Here is a 21,456-nt window from a genome sequence, read left to right as displayed (position 1 = left end):
AATGATCATATCCCTCGATTTGCTGGCAATGCCCCTACTTATACATCCCAAAATGCCATTGGCCTTCTTGGCAACAAGGGCACACTGTTGACTCATATCCAGCTTCTCGTCCACTCTAACCCCTAGGTCCTTTTCTGCAGAACTGCTGCCTAGCCATTTGGTCCTAGTCTGTAGCGGTGCATGGGATTCTTCCGTCCTAAGTGCAGAATTCTGCATTTGTCCTTGTTGAACCTCATCAGATTTCTTTTGGCCCAATCCTCTAATTTGTCTAGGTCCCTCTGTATCCTATCCCTACCCTCCAGAGTATATACCTCTCCTTCCAGTTTAGTGTCATCTGTATCCTTGCTGAGGGTGTAATCCACACCATCCTCCAGATCATTTATGAAGATATTGAACAAAACCGGCCCGAGGACTGATCCTTGGGACACTCCACTTGATACCGGCTGCCAACTAGACATGGAGCCATTGATCACTTCCTGTTGAGCCCGACAATCTAGACAACTTTCTATCCACCTTTATAGTTCATTCATCCAGCCCATACTTTAGCTTGCTGGCAAGAATACTGTGGGAGACCGTGTCAAAAGCTTTGCTAAAGTCAAGGAACAACATGTCCACTGCTTTCCCCTCATCCAGAGCCAGTTATCTCATCATAGAAGGCAATTAGATTAGTCAGGCATGACTTGCCCTTGGTGAATCTATGCTGACTGTTCCTGATCACTTTCCTCTCCTCTAAGTGCTTCAGAATTGATTCCTTGAGGACCTGCTCCATGATTTTTCCAGGGACTGAGGTGAGGCTGACTGGCCTGTAGTTCCCAGGATCCTCCTCCTTCCCTTTTTTAAAGATGGGCACTACATTAGCCTTTTTCCAGTCGTCCGGGACTTCCCCCGATTGCCATGAATTTTCAAAGATAATGGCCAATGGCTCTGCAATCACATCTGCCAACTCCTTTAGCACTCTCGGATGCAGCACATCCGGCTGCATGGACTTGTGCTCGTCCAGCTTTTCTAAATAGTCCCATACTACTACTTTCTTCACAGAGGGCTGGTCACCTCCTCCCCATGCTGTGCTGCCCAGTACAGTAGTCTGGGAGCTGACCTTGTTCGTGAAGACAGAGGCAAAAAAGCATTGAGTATGTATGCTTTTTCCACATCCTCTGTCACTAGGTTGCCTCCGTCATTCAGTAAGGGGCCCACACTTCCCTTGACTGACTTCTTGTTGCTAACATACCTGAAGAAACCCTTCTTGTTACTCTTAACATCTCTTGCTAGCTGCAACTCTAGGTGTGATTTGGCCTTCCTGATTTCACTCCTGCATGCCCGAGCAATATTTTTATACTCTTCCGTGGTCATTTGTCCAATCTTCCACTTCTTGTAAGCTTCTTTTTTGTGTTTAAGATCAGCAAGGATTTCACTGTTAAGCCAAGCTGGTCACCTACTATTCTTTCTACACATCAGGATGGTTTGTCCCTGTAACCTCAATACAGATTCTTTTAAAATACAGCCAGCTCTCCTGGACTCCTATCCCCCTCATGTTATTCTCCCAGGGGATCCTGCCCATCAGTTCCCTGAGGTTGTCAAAGTCTGCTTTTCTGAAGTCCAGGGTCCGTATTCTGCTCCTCTCCTTTCTTCCCTGTGTCAGGATCCTGAACTCGACCATCTCATGGTCACCTCCTCCCTGGTTCCCATCCACTTTTGCTTCCCCTACTAATTCTTCCCGGTTTGTGAGCAGCAGGTCAAGACGAGCTCTGCCCCTAGTTGGTTCCTCCAGCACTTGTACCAGGAAATAGTCCCCTACTCTTTCCAAAAACTTCCTGGATTGTCTGTGCACCGCTGTCTTGCTCTCCCAGCAGATATCAGGGTGATTGAAGTCTCCCATGAGAACCAGGATCTGCAATGTAGTAGTAACTTCCGTGAGTTGCTGGAAGAAAGCCTCGTCCACCTCATCCCCCTACATGATCATGAGGGTCCCATTTAATGTTAAACTCAATGAATATCCTCTATTTATTCCCATGAAGATCAATCTGTTAGAGTGTAAATCACTGCTCAGAATCTGTCTGTGTATTTTTCTACATTATTTAACACTTTCATTTGCTTTAGTTATTTGTTCTTCTTAAATTAGTGAAATAAATGTCATGGAGGTTTTCCGATTTACTCTTGCTAAACTCCCCCTGGTGGATGCTCACCAGACTGCTGCACTGGATCCAAACCTCTGGATCCCATGGGCTTTTCAATTTACTGAGTTGCCACAGCATTCAGACACTTCTTTTCTATATCTGGCCTTTGAGGCATACTCCTGGTGTACAGTCTCCAAGTCTGGTATCGCTTCTCAGGATGGGGGACTCTGTGGTTCAGCTACCCTGTGCCCCAAGATCAGTGCTGACTCCCAAATCGCAAGATTCACAATTTGTGGGTGCTCTAGATTAGTATTTCTCCCTTCAGGGACTTTGTGACATTTAAAGCAAGTAGTGGTTCAGCAGCAGGGTTCCTCCTCATCCGGGTCTATGGGAGGCCAGTCCACCTCACTACGTCTCTGGGCGTTGCCTGTATTGGGGAATTAGTGGCACGGCAAGAATCTATAGCTCGGGCCTGTATTCAGGGCCCAGCAGCAAAAGGCAGTTAGGTGGCCCAAGCCCTAAGGCAATGAGTCTATAGTTCGGGCCTGTTTCAGGGTCGAGCAACAATGGAAATTAAGTAGCCCAGGCCCTCAGTCACAGTGGGGCAACAGGAATCTAGGGCTCAGGCCCTAGGGGGAGACTGCCACCCCAGGGTTGGGGTGGCAGGGGGGTAGGGGCGCAGGCCCACCCACTCCACTGCACCCCAGCCCAGGGCCCTAACTGTGGCAGCAGGATTTGTCAGGGGGGATCCTGACCGTACGCTGATCTAAACTCAGGCAGTGCTCCAGTCAGTCTTGAGTCAGCTGCCCCTGGGCCACTTCCTAACTCCCCCTTGGGTTGTACCTGGGTCTGCAGAGGGTTGTCAAGATCATCAGGGTAGAAGGCCTGTGGTACTCCTGGCAACTCCTTCGTGGTTGGGTCGGCGTACGGCTCTGGCCAGTCCTCAGCCCATGACGGCTTGCAGCAGTCTCCCAGCTCCAGAGCAAGCAGGAGGCATCTGGCTTCCCTGGTAGCTGCAACCCAACTGAGCTTCCAGACCTGCCTTTTATACTTCCTGATCCGCCCACTGACTTCAAGTGGGAGGGTTGAGCGTGGCCTGGCTCTGCCCACCAGGGCTCAGTGGGGGCTTCCTCCCCCTCCAGGTCCGTGGGAGGCCACTCCGCTTCACTACACATATGGACTACTAAATCACACACACACTTTACTCTTAGACACAGCACAAGAGATATACAGATATAGGGAAAACAACTAACACCTGCACACAAGACCCTTCCTTATTCAGTGGGTCTTAGTTAGTGTCTTCCAGGGCACCTAAGATTATTCTGCATTCCTTTTTCTCCTATGCAGTCTTGTCCTCTGGTTTGGAACTGGTCTTGCTGCAGAGACACGTTTAATAACAAATTTTAACATCTTTGTCTCTTGATGCCCTCCCCCTGGGTTTTTTCCATTCTCCAATACTCTGTCTGTTAGAGTGGATCATTAAGAAGTCAATAGACTTTGGCCAGTAGTCTCCCCTTGGACTACAACTCTTGATACCTGTATTGCTTGGTTAAATATTAGCGAGTGGGCTGTCTGTATCCATTGTCTGCCATCCTGCAGAGGAGGACTCAGACTATGTCTATGCCATAATTACTTTGGTATAATTTACATTGCTCAGGAGTGTGAAAGAGTCACCTCCCCGAGCAACATAAGTTATACTGACCTAAGTGCCGATGACATAGCTACTGCTTCTCATGGAGGTGGAGCTCTCTCCTGTCTGCTTACAGCATCTTCACCAGAAGCACTACAATGGCACAGCTGCACTGATGCAACTGTAAATGATGTAGTGTAGACATAGCCTAAGTTAATTCTTTGTCCCCCTGTGGCAGACATCATGCTAGTCAATCAAATAGAAAAAGTTGTATATAATATTCATAAAAAATAATACAGATATCTCCCATGTTCTTCACACCCCTTTTATTGCTGTCCAATAAACACCACACAGATTATTACAACGAATGTTCCAGTGGAACCAAAATATTTCCCATTATTCTTATAATGCTTACAGGCTTGACCTTGCCTTCCTTCTGCCTCCAAGACTCCATTATCTTCAGTGATTGTTTCATTACCAAAAATCTACTCAGATATGGAGTACCAGTCATTAAAGAATGGCATATGTTGTTTGTCACAGTAAAGATAAAAATGTACCAGATTTGTTATGAGCAACTTTTTTTAATTCATCCTTTTCAGCTTGTATATTCAGGTGTAAGATTAACTTTGTGCTCCTAATGGACAGCAGTGTATCTTGCTTGTATGTGGTAATTTTATACAGGTTACAGTTGCACTGATAATTCATAGTAGAAGTTAGTTGTTCATGAAAGCCGGTACCTCTTTTTACACAATGCAGGTATTTGTGTTTGTTAATTGCAGGGCCTTGTTGGTGTTCCAGGGGATTTTGGTCCACCCGGACCAAAAGGAGCTACAGTAAGCTATGTTTCTGCTTTTCAAGAACTAGCAACTCTACTGTATCTAAAGCTAGACTACTAAAGAGAGAGGGACCATGTGGTTTAGAGCAGTGCTTCTCAAAGCAAGTCCGCCACTTGTTCAGGGAAAGCCACTGGTGTGCCAGACTGGTTTGTTTACCTGCCACATCCTCAGGTTCGGCCGATCGCAGCTCCCACTGGCAGCGGTTCGCCGCTCCAGGCCAATGGGGGCTGCAGGAAGGGTGGCCAGCATGTTCCTGGCCCGCGCCACTTCCCGCAGCCCCCTTTGGCCTGGAGCGGCGAACCTCTGTCAGTGGGAGCTGCGATCGGCCGAACATGCGGATGTGGCAGGTAAACAAACCAGTCTGGCACACTAGGGGCTTTTCCTGAACAAGTGGAGGACCAGCTTTGAGAACCACTGGTTTAGAGGATTGGGAAATGGAGTCTTTGCCGACAGGTCACCAGTTCAAATGCATCCCAAGCTGCTAGTGATTAGTCCCACAAGTTGTTTCCATACTGACGTTAACTGACTGGTCTTTGAAATGAAATGATCTTAGTCCAATTCCCACTAGACAGTGATATCACAAGAACCATTATCATGATTTGCACTCATTAGCATTGATATTGGCAGCCTCAGTAGAGAGGCTTAGAACTGAATAGATAGTGACCTCACTCTCCACACAAGAGAATCATGTAAAATTCACAAAAGAAGAACAAGGGGCTGTCATTGGGACATGGTTGCTCAGAGGTGCTCCCTGTTGGCCAAACATAGTGCTGTGCACTCCCTGCCTCAGTTTCCCTCCCCAAGGTTGATCTGCTTGGCTCTCTGCACACTAATCTGTGCTGGAGATGTGGCTTAGCCCTCCAGCCAAGTCACAACAAACAACGCCTTCTGGGGAAGCAAGAGTCCAAACTAAAAAGTCCCACCAAACAGAAAAGTCCCTCACCTTCTGGGCTCAGTGCCTCATGTCCTTCCTGGATCTGGTATAGAGCCTCATGCTGGTTCCCCTGGACAACCCTTTTCCTTGCAGGACCTATCACAGAAGCCAGCCAACCTGAGTGCCTGCCTGCTTACTCCATGTGCTTTCAACTTTTGACTGAACTCACTCTCATTCCTTTTACAAGGGCCAGGTTTCCATTAGTCTATCATCTGACCCTCCTTAGTCCCGCCCCCCTGGTGTGTCTGTTACCTTCCTGCTTATTGCCTCCTGCTCCCTGTTTCTGTTTGTTTTCCTGGTTCCTGCTCCCTGAGCTCAGTGTTCCAGGGTCTGTTTCTGTGCATGTACATAGTGTTGGGTGTGTGCAGTTACCCAGGCCCTGCTGCTACATACCTGACATTTGGACTGTTCTGTTTTGTTCCTACTGTTGCTAAGATAACTGGTTTATGGTTATTGTATGTTTTGATTGACCACTTACCTGCCTTTCTTACTTCAGTTTCCTTGTGGTCTGGGATTGCTGTTCTGGGGTGCATTGGAGTGTGATATTATGGCAATGAGTGCTTCTATTCTGCAATCCATGCTGCCTTCACACCCTCCAGCTGTTGACTGTCCATACTTCATTCAGAATGTTCAGAACTATGTGCAGATCCTGCAACTCTCCAAAAGCTGTTAGGTTATCCTTGCTGCAGAACTGCTTAGGCCTGGGCCATGATAGCATTCTTATTTCTGATGGAGTCCTGGAAACCAAGTCCTCCTTCGATGCCGCCATGTAGTGCCTTAATGAGTATTTTGGGACTGGAGATGCTGTTCTGCTTAAGAGGAGAACATTTTTTGAAGGTTGCCAGCAGCCCAATGAAACCATACATGAGTTTGCATGTTGTTTGCGGCAGTTGGCCCAGAACTGTGAATTTGGGGAAATTCTGATGATCATGCTCAGGGATATTTTTGTGATTGGTATAGCCAGTGACAGCCGGGGCAAATTGTTGCTGGCTGAAGATGCTAGAGTGCTAATTTTTGATACCATGGTTGCTAAGCGTGAGGCATTTGAGGGGATTCCAGCTGAAAGTGGTTCTATGTCTCAGACTGCTGTAACCTTTGTGTCTTCAATTAAACTGTCAGCTGCTCCTTCTGCTTCCATTGCCCAGAGTCATGCAACATTACCCACTCCAACTCCGCAGCCTTGGCAGCAAAAGTTGCTATCTCCTCAGTGTTTCTGCTATAGTACTACAGGTCACTTGGCCTATTTCCCTGCCTGCCTGCCTAGAACTGCTGTGTGAGAAGGACAGCGCATGAAACATATTGGTATCGTTCAGGAAGTGGAAGGGACTATGAACTGGAGCTCACACAGAGTTATCGTATAAAGGAAGAATGGCAACATTTGAATGTGCACAGTTTCTAGAGCACTTAATAAATATAGGAAACCAGAGGAGTTTCAATTGCCAACCTTCAAAGGGGTGATATGCCAAGTAAGTGGATCCTGGACTTTCCCTGAGTTGGATTACCGATCCATTTATTGGCAAATACCTGTGGCTAAAAGTTCACCGTTTTTATTGACTTTCAGTACACCCTTTGGGAGGTACTGCAATCAATGGCTCCCTTTTGATGTAGTTACTGCTCCTTGGGTTTTTCTGAGAGTGATCTCTCAGCTCCTTGATAATATCCAGGATGACATTCTCATCTTTGCTAAGACCCTTCCTGAGCTTAATGCTATTCTGGACCAGCTAGACCAACTCCAACAAGTTGGCATACAGTTGAATGCAGCCAAGTGCAATTTAACAAAAGATGCTGTATAGTTTGTAGGGAGTTCTGTCGATGATGTGAAACCAACATCTGAATGGCTACATGCTGTTGCTTTGCTACCATTACCCACTGATGGTAGCAGTTTATGTTCATTCCTTGGCCTAACTCAATATAGAGGTTGCCATGCTTTGCCACATTTTAGTATCTTTGTCAAGCTACTGTGGGATTTAACCGAGGGCCAGGGCCAGTTGGTTTGGACTAAAGAGACAAAGCAGGGTTTTGAAATCCTGCATCAAGTCCTCTTTGGGATCCAATCCCATGCTTAATTTGATCCAAGGAAGCCTGTAGTGACTCAGACTGATGCATGCAATAGGGACCTTGGCACAGTTTCCACGCCTACACTCTGTCAATGTTACAGATTATTATTCACTTTATCTATTTGCATTCATAATTTCACAAGACACGTGAAAGCAGCTCATTTCTTGCCTAACCATTTTATATGTGATGTTTGGCTTGCCAGAGAGCCTTGTTTCAGATAATGGGACACCTTTGGTATCAAGATGGTTTGAAGGTTTTCTGAGGAATATTGTTAAAGTACATTATAAACCTGGTATGTACCATCCCCAAGGAAATGGGATAGTGGAGAGACTGCATGGGACTCTGAAGAAATGTGCAGCTTGCATACTGGAGGAATGTCTATTTTATTGAGTCATAGCTTATATGATATTTGGAGTATACCTCATGAAAGTACTGGAGAAACCCTTATCTATTGGCTCTTCACCAACCTATGAGAACCACGTTGCCTCTGCTGATGGAAAAGTTTCATCCCATCCCTTCCCCACCCTCAAAGCCAACTGATGGGACTAGGAAATATGAGTTTTAACAAGCGCATCTGTGCAAGACTCCATGTGTTCTGTCCTGGACAAGCATCATATGTTAGGTGAGGGTCTGGAAGCATTTTTTATGTTTGTGTCATGATCTTGGAGGCTGAAGGGTACAGAGAATGGCAAAGGTGTTTATCACATGGAGAACATGTTGTTAACCAGCGAGATACACTGCATACTGAAAGGGAAACAGATAGGGAAGAGGACACTTTTTCTGTGTATGATGATGTCATATGGCTAATTGGGAAAGTTGCACCAGAGCAGCAGCATCCACCCACTGTATTTAATCAGAGGTATAACCTATGGCCCTGGGATCACCCCTAGTTACCAGCAAGGTACTGTTGAATGTTTGGGGGCGGGGGGAAAGAAGGAAATTGTATGACTGGTGTGTGTGTGTGTGTGTGTGTGTGTGTGTGTGTGTGTGTCCTTCCTACTTATTGCATTCTGCTCCATGTTCCTATGTCTTTCCTGGTTCCTCCTCCCTGAACTCAGTTCAGTGTTCCTGTTCCTGTGTGTGTGTGTGTGCGTGTGGATGGTTACTCAAGGCCTGTTGCTACATATCTGCCATTTGGACTGCTGTTGTATATTGTTCCAGCTGTTGCTGACTTAACTGGTCCATGGTTATACATTTTGATTGACCACCTACGTGTTTTGCTTTGATTTCCTTGTGTCTTGGTCTGGGTGCATCAGAGTGTAACAGGCTGTGAAGCAACTAATTAATTATGGTACAAGTGTGGCTGGCCCCTATATACTCTTAAAGGGGACCGTCACCTTGTGATGGGGCCTATGCTGCTCCCATGGATCTCTGTGTCAAAACACCCATTGACTTAAGTAGAAGGATTGTGCCCTAAATAGTAATAGAAAAATACAATTTGAAAAATGAGTGGAAAGAATGACTAGGGATAGAGGGAGCAGAAAACATTTACAGAGAAGAAGTTTTATGTATGGGATGTTACTTTTTGGCAAACAAACTCTAAAACAATTAGGGCCAGATTTATTAATTGGCTTCAATAGAGCTCCACTGGGATGAATTTGCCACTAAAATTTCTCAATAATGGTTTTGTATTAGTGTTGGAAAGACAAGCTTCCCATACGAGGCTGGGTTGACAGCTTGACCCAGTTGAGTAAGGAGCAGCACACAATTAAGTCCCTGCTTTCTCCTTGTTCTGTAGCGAAATAAGATGCACCAGTGTTTTTCCTGGTACTTCCTCCTTTTGGTCAGCTCCGTTCCACCTATTCTATACCCCTGCCTGCCTTTCCCTGCTCACCCATATGGAAGGGGAAATAACAGCCCACTAATGGCTGCTTTCCTACCATTGCTGAGATCCAGCTCAACTTGTCAGTACTCCACATACCCAGCCTGGGCTACAGCCCAGCCTGTTTGCCTCTAATCACTCCTCCCCATAAACTCAGTTGGTTCCTGGACTCCAAGGACCAGACTGAGGTTCTGAGGGATGGAGAGAAGAAGGGAACCAAGGGTCCCAAAGCTTTCAAGGAAAATCTTCTCTGCTTGCTCCTTTTCCTGTGGTGCAGTGGGGTTCGGAGGCAGAATCTTCTTCGACTTGGAACTTAGCACTTTATATGGTACAATTGAGATGTCTGGCTCTACCTCCCTATGAACCAGTCAGTGGAGTTGGCTGGACATGGGCAGCAGGAAGTATGCTGTGATCTGTAAAGGGCTGTAGTAGATTACTCTTCTTAGTCTCATTTCCCCGGTATAAGAAAGCAGTACCAGAAGAACTGTGCCCTCAAGGTTTGACTGAATTTGCTGGAATCTAGCAAGGTGGAGCAGCTACTCACATCCCATACTCAGGGTTGTGCCTAAAAGCACCATCTGGTCACATAATAATATACACTATGCCCATTTAATGTATTTACAGAATGGGGCCTTTAACTATGAAACCTTAGAATACAGTAATTGGGCTATTAATACTCAATATGTGCTAGTTTATTGTACAAGGAAAATATTATGGTTTTGTACTATTATTAAGGAAGCCAAATAGATTCCTCTGTATGTGTGTATGTATGTGTGTATGTGTATATATATATATATGGCTGATATTTTAAAAATTGAGAAAATAGGATTAAACAGCCATGCCCTGTCAGAATTTCATTGGTTTCTCAGATACTAAATACCAATCCCTGCTCATACACTGTCATAGTTATAATGACCACAGTTGGTTTTTGTGGGTTTTTAAAAAATCTAATAAAAACCAATGCATTGGTTTATCTAGGGTTTTACTGGACCTCGAGGAAGGAAAGGTACACCCGGTCCAAAGGTATCGTATGAATAAGCCTAATTTGTCCATCTTGCTAAACTGCACAATCTGTTTTTGTATGTTTACTTGATGGGATTTTGTTCATTTACAGGGAATACGTGGAGATCCTGGATTGCCTGGACGAGAGGGGGATCCTGGTATAGAGGTAAATGAGATGTGGAGTGTTGGGACTTAGTGGTTCTCAATAATAACCAAATGAGTCAGATGCCGGGCAGAATCAAGGGTCTTCAATACTTTAGTCAATTCAACAAGACTTTATTCAATGTGCACAAGGGGAGAGCCCCTGGTACAAAAATCAGCCAGAGTCCCTCCAGCAAGGAGCCCCTCCTGTTGCTATCTTATAGCACATGGCAGTTATATAAGTTACATAACACAGACCTCTAGCCAATTATATTTAACCTTTCCATTTATGGAGTTGTTCGTCACATGCTTATACTTCTCCAGTCCTCATGTTGAGCTCACTTCCCTCCCCTTGACCTTTTCTAGAATGTTCCTAGGGTGGTGAGCCACAGCATGCTTCTTTATGCATACATACCTTCTAAATCACATTTTGTTTAAAATGAACACAAGCATACCCTTCAACTCCCCCATTTGGTTTTGGGGCTAAGAACAATTCTTAGACCCCACTAACACCACTTCCTTGTATTTATTAGGAGCAATAATTGACCTTATCAACACTTAATTGACTGCAATTTTGGTAACAAAATTAAATAATACATAATAATATCTACAATAAAAATAATAAGTCCCCATACCCATTGCAAGAACACAGCCCAAATCATCCCCATGGAATCTCTGTTTCCACAATAGCAAACCCTTCTATTCACTGAATCACTGTAATTGCCCTACCCCTTCTTTCATAATATCTTCTAATAGGCTTAACACAATAAGAAGAACAAAATGTTTAAGCAAGGCTTGCCTGCCAAAGTTAATCACACAAATCCACACAAGGTAGTGGAGTCCTTCCTCAGTGTTATATCATCCATTAAATTAAACATTACATGCACCATTAAGTCAGGTCCCAACGTTTGAGATGAGGCTTGTCCTGACTTCAGGTTTTCCATTCACAAAACCCATCCTCCCAGGATGGGACATTGGTCCCATAGGAAAGCTATATAGTTATATATTATTACATATCCAGAATTCTTGATGCTACACAGATGTCTGTGACATGAGAATGGGAGTGGGTGGACGGGCTGAGCCTCCAATTCAGAAGCCCAACCCACAGGAATTAACACTCCTCCAAGGATGGAATGACCATCCCAACATGCCATGTTATCTATAGGGACCACTCCCTTGTCATCATCCAAGGTGAAGACATTCAGTCTTTGAGAACTGCAGCTCTCACCCAACAGGGCACCTGTGACATGAGCAAGTCTCCTATCAGGGCTGCAACTTCCATGTTGAACACCATGCCAGAATGATAATACAATTCTTCCACATGCCTAGACCAATGCTTGCTCATATATTTTAGTAGTTTTTAATAGATGGCTGAGTACAAAAGTGAGGACCTGACCAACTGTGTTGCTGAGTTAATGTGATATCTGACTTTGATTAGACATGAGCCCTACTCTCACCACAATAGACTGCCATCCCTGCTACTAACAAATTTTCAACCCAGTCCCTATTATTAGATTTGATAACTTGAGTAATGGCATTTACAACTGATCCACTGGCTCCTCCCCAGGTGATTACATCAATAAAATACTAAAAGCCACTGCAGCATTATTAAGATGAGACTTCTAAAAGAACTCTCAAGTCTCAGAAACCACTCAAAACAATTTAATAGACCACAAAAAATTCCTACATCAATTTTAAACTGGGAACATCAAATGAAAACACTTAACAATATTGAGAATGGCTCTCCAGGAGTCCATAGGGTAAACAGGGATTATTGTGCCCCATGTTGAGTCTCACCTTTATATACTTTTACTCGTGACAGGTGGACCCAAACTGGAATTCCAGTGACCCAGGCTGCTGAAGGAGTTACCAAGAGAACTGTGTGAGGTCCAGTCTAGGCTGGTTCAGAGGTTCATTTTCTATAGGCTTTCACCAGCACCTGATCACTGGGCTGCACCTCACACATGTCCTCTTTGCTGGCCTTTGGGTCTGGTTCAGTTCGGGGGTCCTGTGACACACACTGAGATAATTTGCAATATTCAGCAAGCTGGTCACCCATGACATACAATTCCCCCCCCCCACACCCCAATGCACAGATTTCCTGCAGTCCTCATCGACCACATCGGCATTTCAAAAGGAGATAAGGAATGTGGATTAGTAGGACCGGCTCTCATAGACATGAGAACCACTTATAGGTTGGTGACCTAGTCTTTCCCTGTAACAGAAAACATCTGTTTGGTTAGTTTGTTTTTAATGGTTTGGTTAGCTCTTTCTACTAATCCCGAACTCTGGGGATGGTAGGGACAGTGGAATTTCTGTTTGATCCCCAGTGCCATGCATACAGTTTTCATCACCTTCCCTGTAAAATGGGTACGTTGGTTACTATCAATGAAGCATGGAAGTCCCCATCGGAGAATTATTTCTGTCATCAGTATTTTAGCTACATCAGATGCAGTGGCCTTGGCCACTGGGAAAGCTTCTATCCACTTAATAAAGTGATCCATGATCATCAGAACGTATTGTTTCCCTTTGCACCTTGGCAGGGGCCCAATGAAATCTATTTGTAACTGTGTGAAGGGCTGTGTTGGTCTTGGGTGATGTCGCATTCTCACTTTCACTGTGGGAGCAGAATTACATTGAGCACATGTTACACACCTCCTCACATAATCATGCACGTTTGCATTAGGCTTAGGATTCCACCAGGTGTCCAACATCTGGTGGATCACCCTCTGTGCTCCATCATGTCCCAACATGTGATACACTTGGATCATCATTTCCATCGGCACATTTGGTAACACTAATGTGTTCCCTGGACCTCTCCAAGTGTTATCACACAGTTTGCCCCCATTATCTATCCATAACCACTTCTCTGCCCTTGGTGCAGCATGTTGGATGTCCTGTAATTCAAAAAAGTTTGGGGTTTGTACGAGAGGCTGTGTTGCAGCAATCAATTGTGTCTCTTTACCTTCCACTGCTGCTTGTTTTGCTAGTTCGTCTGCCCTTTGGTTTCCCTTGCTAGAAGGGTCTGTCCCTTTTGTGTGGGCCCTCGCTTTTATCACTGCTACTTCGGTAGGTTTCTGCAGGGCTGCATGAAGTTTCTCCACTATCTCCCCATTTTGTATTGGGGATCCTGTACTCGTCAGGAATCCCCGATTTACCCACAAGTTAATATAATCATGTACAACCCCAAACGCATATCTAGAATCAGTATATATGTTTACAGCGTGACCTTTCGCAGCTTCGCATGCTGCAACGAATGCCTGTAGTTCTGCTACTTGTGCAGATGCCCCAGGTAAACTGCCATCTGCCACCAGCTGCCCATCCTGAGTACAAACGGCCCATCCTGTGTGTCGCTTGCTGTCCACATAGAAGGAAAAATGACCCACGTATAGGCAAGGGGCACCAGGTATTTCAGCTTCTTTTACCAATGGAAGGTCCATGGGCTCTTCCTCAAGGCAACAATGATGTAGGTATCCCTCATCTGAGGTAGGCATGAGGATGGCAGGGTTTAGCGATGATGCTCATTGCAGATGTACCGAAGGCGTTAGCAAACTTGTTTCCCATCGAGTCCATCTTACCCCATGGACTGCCGAAGATTTATTTCCTGATAAAATAGCAAGGACAGCTTGAGGCATGACAGTATTTACATCCTGTGAACCAATAAGTGGTGAAGCCTGACTTAGGGCCATAGAAGCTCCTTCCACTGCCTGGAGGCATGGTGGCATTGTTTGAGCGACAGCATCTGGTTTAGAAGAGTACTATGCTACTGGGCGCTGTTTGTCCCCATGGTTTTGTGTTAACACTGCTGCCCTATGTCCCTCACTGACATGCGTGTACAATGTAAAAGGCATTAATGGATTAGGAAGTCCCAACCCTGGGGCAGTACTTAGCCTCTGTTTCAATGTGGTAAATACCTGTTCACATTCAAGTGTCCATTCAATTGCATCATGTAGTTCACCAGCACCCGTCAGGAGATTATTAAGGGGCTGGACAATCGTTGAATAATTTGGGATTTGAGTTCTGCAGAAATTGTATAGCCCCAACACTTTCCTAACTCCCCTGACCATAATTGGTCATGGGCACGCATTAATAGCCTCAATGCGGTCTACAGTTAAACGCTTGTACCCTTTGGATATTAGACACCCCAGATATGATACTTCCTCCTCTGCGATCTGAGCCTTTCTAGCATTACATTTTACCCCACTGTCTGCCAAGTGCTGCAGGATCACTTCTAAGTCTTTCATGTGTGTTTGCTGATCTGGTGAGCAGATAAGAAGATCATCTACATACTGTACAATACAATAAACCACGTCTGGAAGCTTTGCCAGCACATCAGCTAACACTCTGTGAAACAAAGTAGGTGAGTTATGAAAACCCTGGCTTAGGTGAGTAAAGGTATAGTGCTTCTCTTTAACAGTAAATGCAAACCAAAATTGACTGTCAGGGTGCCCAGGAACAGACCAAAAGCCATTGCTAATGTCCAAGGCTGAAAACACTATGTGATCATTAGGTATAGTGGAAAGAATAGTACTAGGGTCAGTGACTGGGGGGTGAGCCTGTCTGCATGCATGTTAATATTTCGATAATCAATGGTAAGTCGCCACGATCCATTTGGCTTCTTAACAGGCCAGACCGGTGAATTACGTTTTGACTGTTTCTTTTACAACTCCCCTCTTCATCAACTCTTTGACTGTACTTTCTACCACCATCAGGGCCTCTGGCTTAATTGGATAGGGACGTGCGGGAGGGGGAAGATTTCCTGTAATCACCACTGGTGGGACGTTCATCAAACCACAGTCGAGTTTATCGGCTGCCCACACTCCCTCTGGTCCTGGCAGCTCAGGGAGAACCTGCACAATGCACACATGTTCACCTGGAGAAGAATAGATCAGAGGCACATTAGCACTAGACTCTTGAGATGGTATTTGCAATGAAGGTGACTCACCCAAATTTAAATGAGACCCCAATTTTCGTAACATATCAATTCCCATTATTGAACCTTCTGCTTGTTTTGGCACATAATAAAATTGCCCCAATCCAAAAATGTTCTTCTGTCTCGATTTAAAAGGGGCTTTGTCAGATATGCTCTCATACTTGCTCCCCCCAACCCTGCTAAAGTAGTAAATTTAGAAGTCAAAGGTAATCCTGGAATATCAGTGATGGATACTGAAGCTCCCATATCTATAAGGATTTTACATGACATGCCCCCAACCCTAGCAATTAGATACGGACGTGCAGATGAGCCATAGAGGCTCGCTGCAATTGGGGCTGAAAGCCCCTAATTGGAGGATTTTTTTCATGGAGTTGAGGATTTTTATTAATTGGTCCCAAGACATAGTCTCAAGAGGGTCTTTACCCTTTTTACTAGAGCAACTCTTGGACCAATGCCCTGTCTGGTCACATTTCATACACTGATCAGCTCTTCCACCCCCTTTCTTATAACATTCCTTTTTGTTATGGCCCAACATTCCTTAGTTACTACAATTACCACCTCCTACATTTGCTGCTTTAACTGTAGCAACAAAGCTATCTTCCAAACTTATGTTCAATTTTCCTTTCTGTCCTTGGGTTTGCATTCTGTGCATCTTTTCTCCTGTACCCTGTTCTTGATTGTATTTGCTAATGTTTGAAGCCCATGTTAATAATTCAGCATAACCCAGAGGCTGAAAGCCAGTTTTCTCGGCTGTCTTATACATACCACATACCCTGTCAAGTACCCCCTCTATGGATATAGCATCTTCACGAGTAGCATTCTGTTGCCCCCCCCATACTATTGAGATAACTCAAACTTGTCTTCCACACATTTTTCAAAAGGCTCATTTGGGTGCTGTTTTCAGTTAGCATATAATGAGTACAATTTAGTACCCAGCCCCAAAGCCACCATTACCGCCTGTAGGAAATTCTGCACTGTGGTTTCCATGTCAGCTGAGGAGGCGAAAATAGCAGTTGCCCATGCAGAGTTATTAAAACCAATAGCAATCCTACTCCAGGCTGAGCCAGGACATTTTGCCTTTACCATGGTGAAAACATCAAAAGCATGTAAGCCTCCCACTACTATCCACTCCTGTACCTTTTCCCAGAAGGGTAGGTTTGGGTTATTAAACTGAAAAGATGGCAATTCTTTTAACATGCTCCGCAAGTCAGATGGACTCATAGGAGTGTGCTCTAGGCAACTAATAGGAGCAGGGTCCCCTTTACCTTGATTAGGATTAGGGACAGTGTGCACTCTCATCGGAGCCATGAAACTAGACCTGATATCCCCATGTTCCACATGTAGGGTCCAAAGGTGCTGAGGGACAAGATCTCTTTCCCTGTGAGTCTGCTGCTTTATACTTTTTTGCTTCTGCTTGCAGTTTTTCTACCTCTGCTTCTAACTCTCCCACCCTTTCTTTTAGCATATTACACTTTCTAACCAGCTGTTCATAATCAACAATTAAACACATACCCGCCATTTTGTCCTTCTCTGTGCTGTTTTTTAACCCCACACACCAACAGGCAACATAATATGGATGTTTAGTCGCATAATCATCATGTGTTGGATATCCTTGTTTCAATGCCTTGTCATACTGAGACAGGGCAGATTTTACAGCCAGCAACCTTACATCTACACTGAGGACATTGTCTTCCTCTGATAAATATTGTGGTTTATGCACAAAATCAGTGTTGCCCACCTGTAATGGGGGTGGTCATCCTTCTTTATTTCAGTCATACAGCCAAAATATCTCAACAAGAAAACTAATAAACTTACTGCTACAGTAGCTATAAAAGCACTAATTATACACTCTTCATATTGTGGATCACTATATACCTTTATCTTTCCCTTTTTTTCTTTTTTAAACTAAATATCCTCCAATCTCCAAATTTTTAAATACAATTCTGTTTACAGACTAATAAAAATGTATTCAAATCAAACACCCCAGACTGGAATGCCCAGTCAGGAGATTGATCCTTTTTCCAATTTATTTGATCTGCACAATTACAATTTCTGATTAGGAGATCTGGGCCAGCCAACACATTAACTAGAGGTACTTATGGCTATACCTGCCCCTACACTAACTGTTGGTGCTTATGGCCTCTTTGATTTCCCACTTCAACAACACTTAGTCAGAGGAACTTACAACTTAACAGCCCCCACACTAAGTACAATGTCTTAAGACTGTGACCTAAATGTTTCAGAACTGCAACAAACCCCTTGAATTCCCCAACACCAAGACTGGCTTACTACAAAAGATATGAGAATCACCAGTCAGGTCAGAGAGACACAACCAAATAAAAAATGAACAAACTCATCCTCTAATTTGATTGTAGGTCGTGATTCTGAAGGATATTTCTCACCCTGCTCGCTGTGCCAAGAAACTGTTGGGATTTTGTGGTTCTCAAAAATAACCAAATGAGTCAGATGCCAGGAAGAATCAAAGGTCTTTCATACTTTAGTCAATTCAATTCAACAAGACTTTATTCAATGTGCACAAGGGGAGAGCCCCTGGTACAAAAATCAGCCAGAGTCCCTCCCGTAAGGAGTGCCTCCTGTTGCTATTTTATAACACATGGCAGTTACATAAGTTACATAACACAAACCTCTAGCCAATCATATTTAACCTTTCCATATATGGAGTTGTTCATCACATGCTTATATTTCTCCAAGCCACATGTTGAGCTCACCTCCCTCCCCTTGGCCTTTTCTAGAATGCTCCTAGGGTGATGAGCCACAGCATGCTTCTTTACACATACGTAACTTCTGAAGGGTATGCTTGTGTTCATTTTAAACAAAATGTGATTTAGGAGTTATGAAGTAACCTGTATTTTGTTTCTGTAATCTTAAAAATTAACCTCTTTGTCTTAATTGCTTGTTTTCTTTAGGCCTATCAAGGATCTCAAGGGCCAGAGGGTGGTCAAGGTACTTTGGGTTTAAAGGTAGAGTTTTAAAAATCTGAATGTATTCCCTCAACTATCTATTATTCATGTATTTATACTTTTCTATGTAGATTAAAATAATCTATTTTACCCTTATGTAGGGAGAGAGAGGATTTCTAGGAGAAGCAGGTCCTGACGGCCCCTGGGGAAAAACCGTAAGTATCATTCTCTTTGTGAGGGGCCTGGCCTAGTTGCTCAGTGACATGGCTGTCTGGGATACACATGCATCAGAAGGCAGCATATGGGAGCTGTTCCTCAGTCAGATTGGTAACCCAGGGCTGAATCCAGTTTGCCTTTATTCACACAAGTAGTTCCATAGAAGTTAACTGGAATACATACTTGAGTAGGGCAATAAGGATTTGGATTTTGGCCCCTGGCCTCAATATGTAAAGACAGAAGCAAATTCAGATTCACCAAGCTAGTTGTCTATAGAAGTGAAGCTATTTGGGAGTAGTCTGTACATATAAATAATTTCCCTGTTCCATAACTAGTCCTAGACAATATTTGAGTTCCTCTCTCCTAACTGTTGGGGCTGTGCAGAGGACAAAAGTTGCTATGATTCTAGGACTCCTGTTATAGGGAAGAAAGTAAGTAAGAGAGAGAGATCCCTCTTGGTGGGTTCTTCTTCAAACACCATTTGCAGGGATGATGAGGAGGAAGGAGTCTTCAGACTGCTACAGCATCCTTGCATCTGTCTGACTGACAGCTCTTTCTCTGTAAGGGAATGATCAGATAGAAGTTAATCTGCAGCCCATATAGCCCCTCTAAAACTCTTCCAAGTGACTAATCAATTAGCTAGGAAAGAACCCAGCCCAGCTTAGACATGCAGAACTGTTCTCAGTAGACTTCCAGCTCAGTTTTCACATCGAGGTTTGGGAAAACTTGGAAATGTCTTGGATAAATATCCAAACCCAGTAGCTGAGTCCCAACTCTGCAGCTCTTGAAGGTCACTCATTTCCCAGTCTGGATGTGGATTAAATAATAGATCTTAAAAACAGAAATCACACGAATAACCAGTTAATGTACTTGACTTTAGCAAAGCTTTTGATAAGGTCTCCCAAAGTATTCTTGCCAGCAAGTTAAAGTAGTATGGGCTGGAAGAATGGACTATAAGGTGGATAGAAAGCTGTCTAGATCATCAGGCTCAATGGGTAGTGAGCGATCAATGGCTCCATGTCTAGCTGGCAGCTGGTATCAAGCGAAGTGCCCCAAGGGTCGGTCCTGGGGTCGGTTTTGTTCAATATCTTCATTAATGATCTGGACGATGGTGTGAATTGCACCCTCAGCAAGTTTGCAGATGACACTAAACTGGGAGGAGTGGTAGATATGCTGGAGGGTAGGGATAGGATACAGAGGGACCTAGACAATTGGAGGATTGGGCCAAAAGAAATCTGATGAGGGTCAACAAGGACAAGTGCATAGTCCTGCACTTAGGACAGAAGAATCCAATGCACCACTATAGACTAGGGACCGAGTGACTAGGCAGCAGTTCTACAGAAAAGACGTAGGGGTTACACTGGACAAGAAGCTGGGTATGAGTCAACAGTGTGCCCTTGTTGCGAAGAAGGGTAATGACATTTTGGGCTGTATAAGTAGGAGCCTTGCCAGCGGATCGAGGGTTTGATCATTCCCCTCTATTCGGCATTGGTGAGGCCTCATCTGGAGTATTGTGTCCAGTTTGGGGACCCACACTACAAGAAGGATGTGGAAAAATTGGAAAGAGTCCAGCGGAGGGCAACAAAAATGATTAGGGGGCTGGAGCACATGACTTATGAGGCGAGGCTGAGGGAACTGGGATTGTTTAGTCTGCAGAAGAGAAGAATGAGGGGGGAACTGATAGCTGCTTTCAATTACCTGAAAGGGGGTTCCAAAGAGGATGGATCTAGACTGTTCTCAGTGGTAGCAGATGACAGAACAAGGAGTAGTGGTCTCAAGTTGCAGTGGGGGAGGTGTAGGTTGGATATTAGGAAAACTTGTTCACTAGGAGGGTGGTGAAGCACTGGAATGGGTTACCTGGGGAGGTGGTGGAATCTCCTTCCTTAGAGGTTTTTAAGGTCTGGCTTGACAAAGCCCTGGCTGGGATGATTTAGTTGGGGATTGGTCCTGCTTTGAGCAGAGGGTTGGACTAGAGGACCTCCTGAGATGTTTTCCAACCCTGATATTCTATGATTCTCACTCATTATACCAGTTCCCAACATTGGCTCAGTGAGTGTGCCAGTGTGCACTAACTAAAAGCTCGCAAGAGGAATCCTGGCTGAGTTTGCCCCTTCTGATGCACCTGAGGAAGCCAGTGCAAAATCTACCCCAAATATAACTTGAAAGTAATGATGTCAAACCTGGGTGGAAGGGGGAGTGCAGGACAAGGGTAACAGTAATAAGTTGTCACACTGTATCATAAATACACATTATCAAGGTTCAGAGTCTTGTTTTTCAGGGTTCTTTGTGTTTTGGGTTTTTTATTATATTATCGTTGTTGTTGTTCTTCCACATTTTATTTATATGATTTCTAAGAAGAGAAGACTAGAGTTTGCAAGCTTCATGAATAAGTTTTGAGGAGGGAAGTGAAGGTCAAGAGGATGGAGGCATGGTAGAGTCAGTCAGGGAGAAGCAAACATTGTTTGTTTGGTGGAGATACAAGCAAAAACGTCATGGTCCTTAAAATATGTGTTACCTAGGGAGGTGGTGGAATCTCCATCCTTTGAGGTTTTTAAGGTCAGGTTTGACAAAGCCCTGGTTGGGATGATTTAGTTGGGGACTGGTCCTGTTTTGAGCAGGGGATTGGACTAGATGACCTCCTGAGGTCCCTTCCAACCCTGATATTCTGATTTTAGGAGGAAATGGCAGAACAATCCTCTGATCAGACATGTAATGGAGAGCAATTGTGTGGGCTGTCCAAAAGGTACCATCCCTCAAATTCAATGACGGGGGCCAGATCCTCAGCTTGCGCAAGTTGTTGTAGCTCAATTAAAGTCAATGGAGCTATGACAATTTACACCACCTGAGGA

General features: G+C 44.4%; 1 protein-coding gene across 1 annotated transcript in view; it reads left to right on the top strand.

Moving 5' to 3' along the window:
- Positions 1-21,456, top strand: part of LOC140908159 (uncharacterized) — a 54,874-nt gene that overhangs the window by 23,512 nt on the left and 9,906 nt on the right. The window contains 5 exon segments of the mRNA XM_073335125.1: positions 4,524-4,577; positions 10,373-10,417; positions 10,509-10,562; positions 18,398-18,451; positions 18,553-18,606. Of these exon segments, the coding sequence (XP_073191226.1) occupies positions 4,524-4,577; positions 10,373-10,417; positions 10,509-10,562; positions 18,398-18,451; positions 18,553-18,606 (261 nt within the window).

This window comes from Lepidochelys kempii, chromosome 3, assembly GCF_965140285.1.
Source record: "Lepidochelys kempii isolate rLepKem1 chromosome 3, rLepKem1.hap1, whole genome shotgun sequence".
NCBI classification, from domain to species: Eukaryota; Metazoa; Chordata; order Testudines; family Cheloniidae; genus Lepidochelys; species Lepidochelys kempii.
Note: the sequence above shows the minus strand (reverse complement) of the source record. Positions and strands in the feature narration are given on the sequence as shown.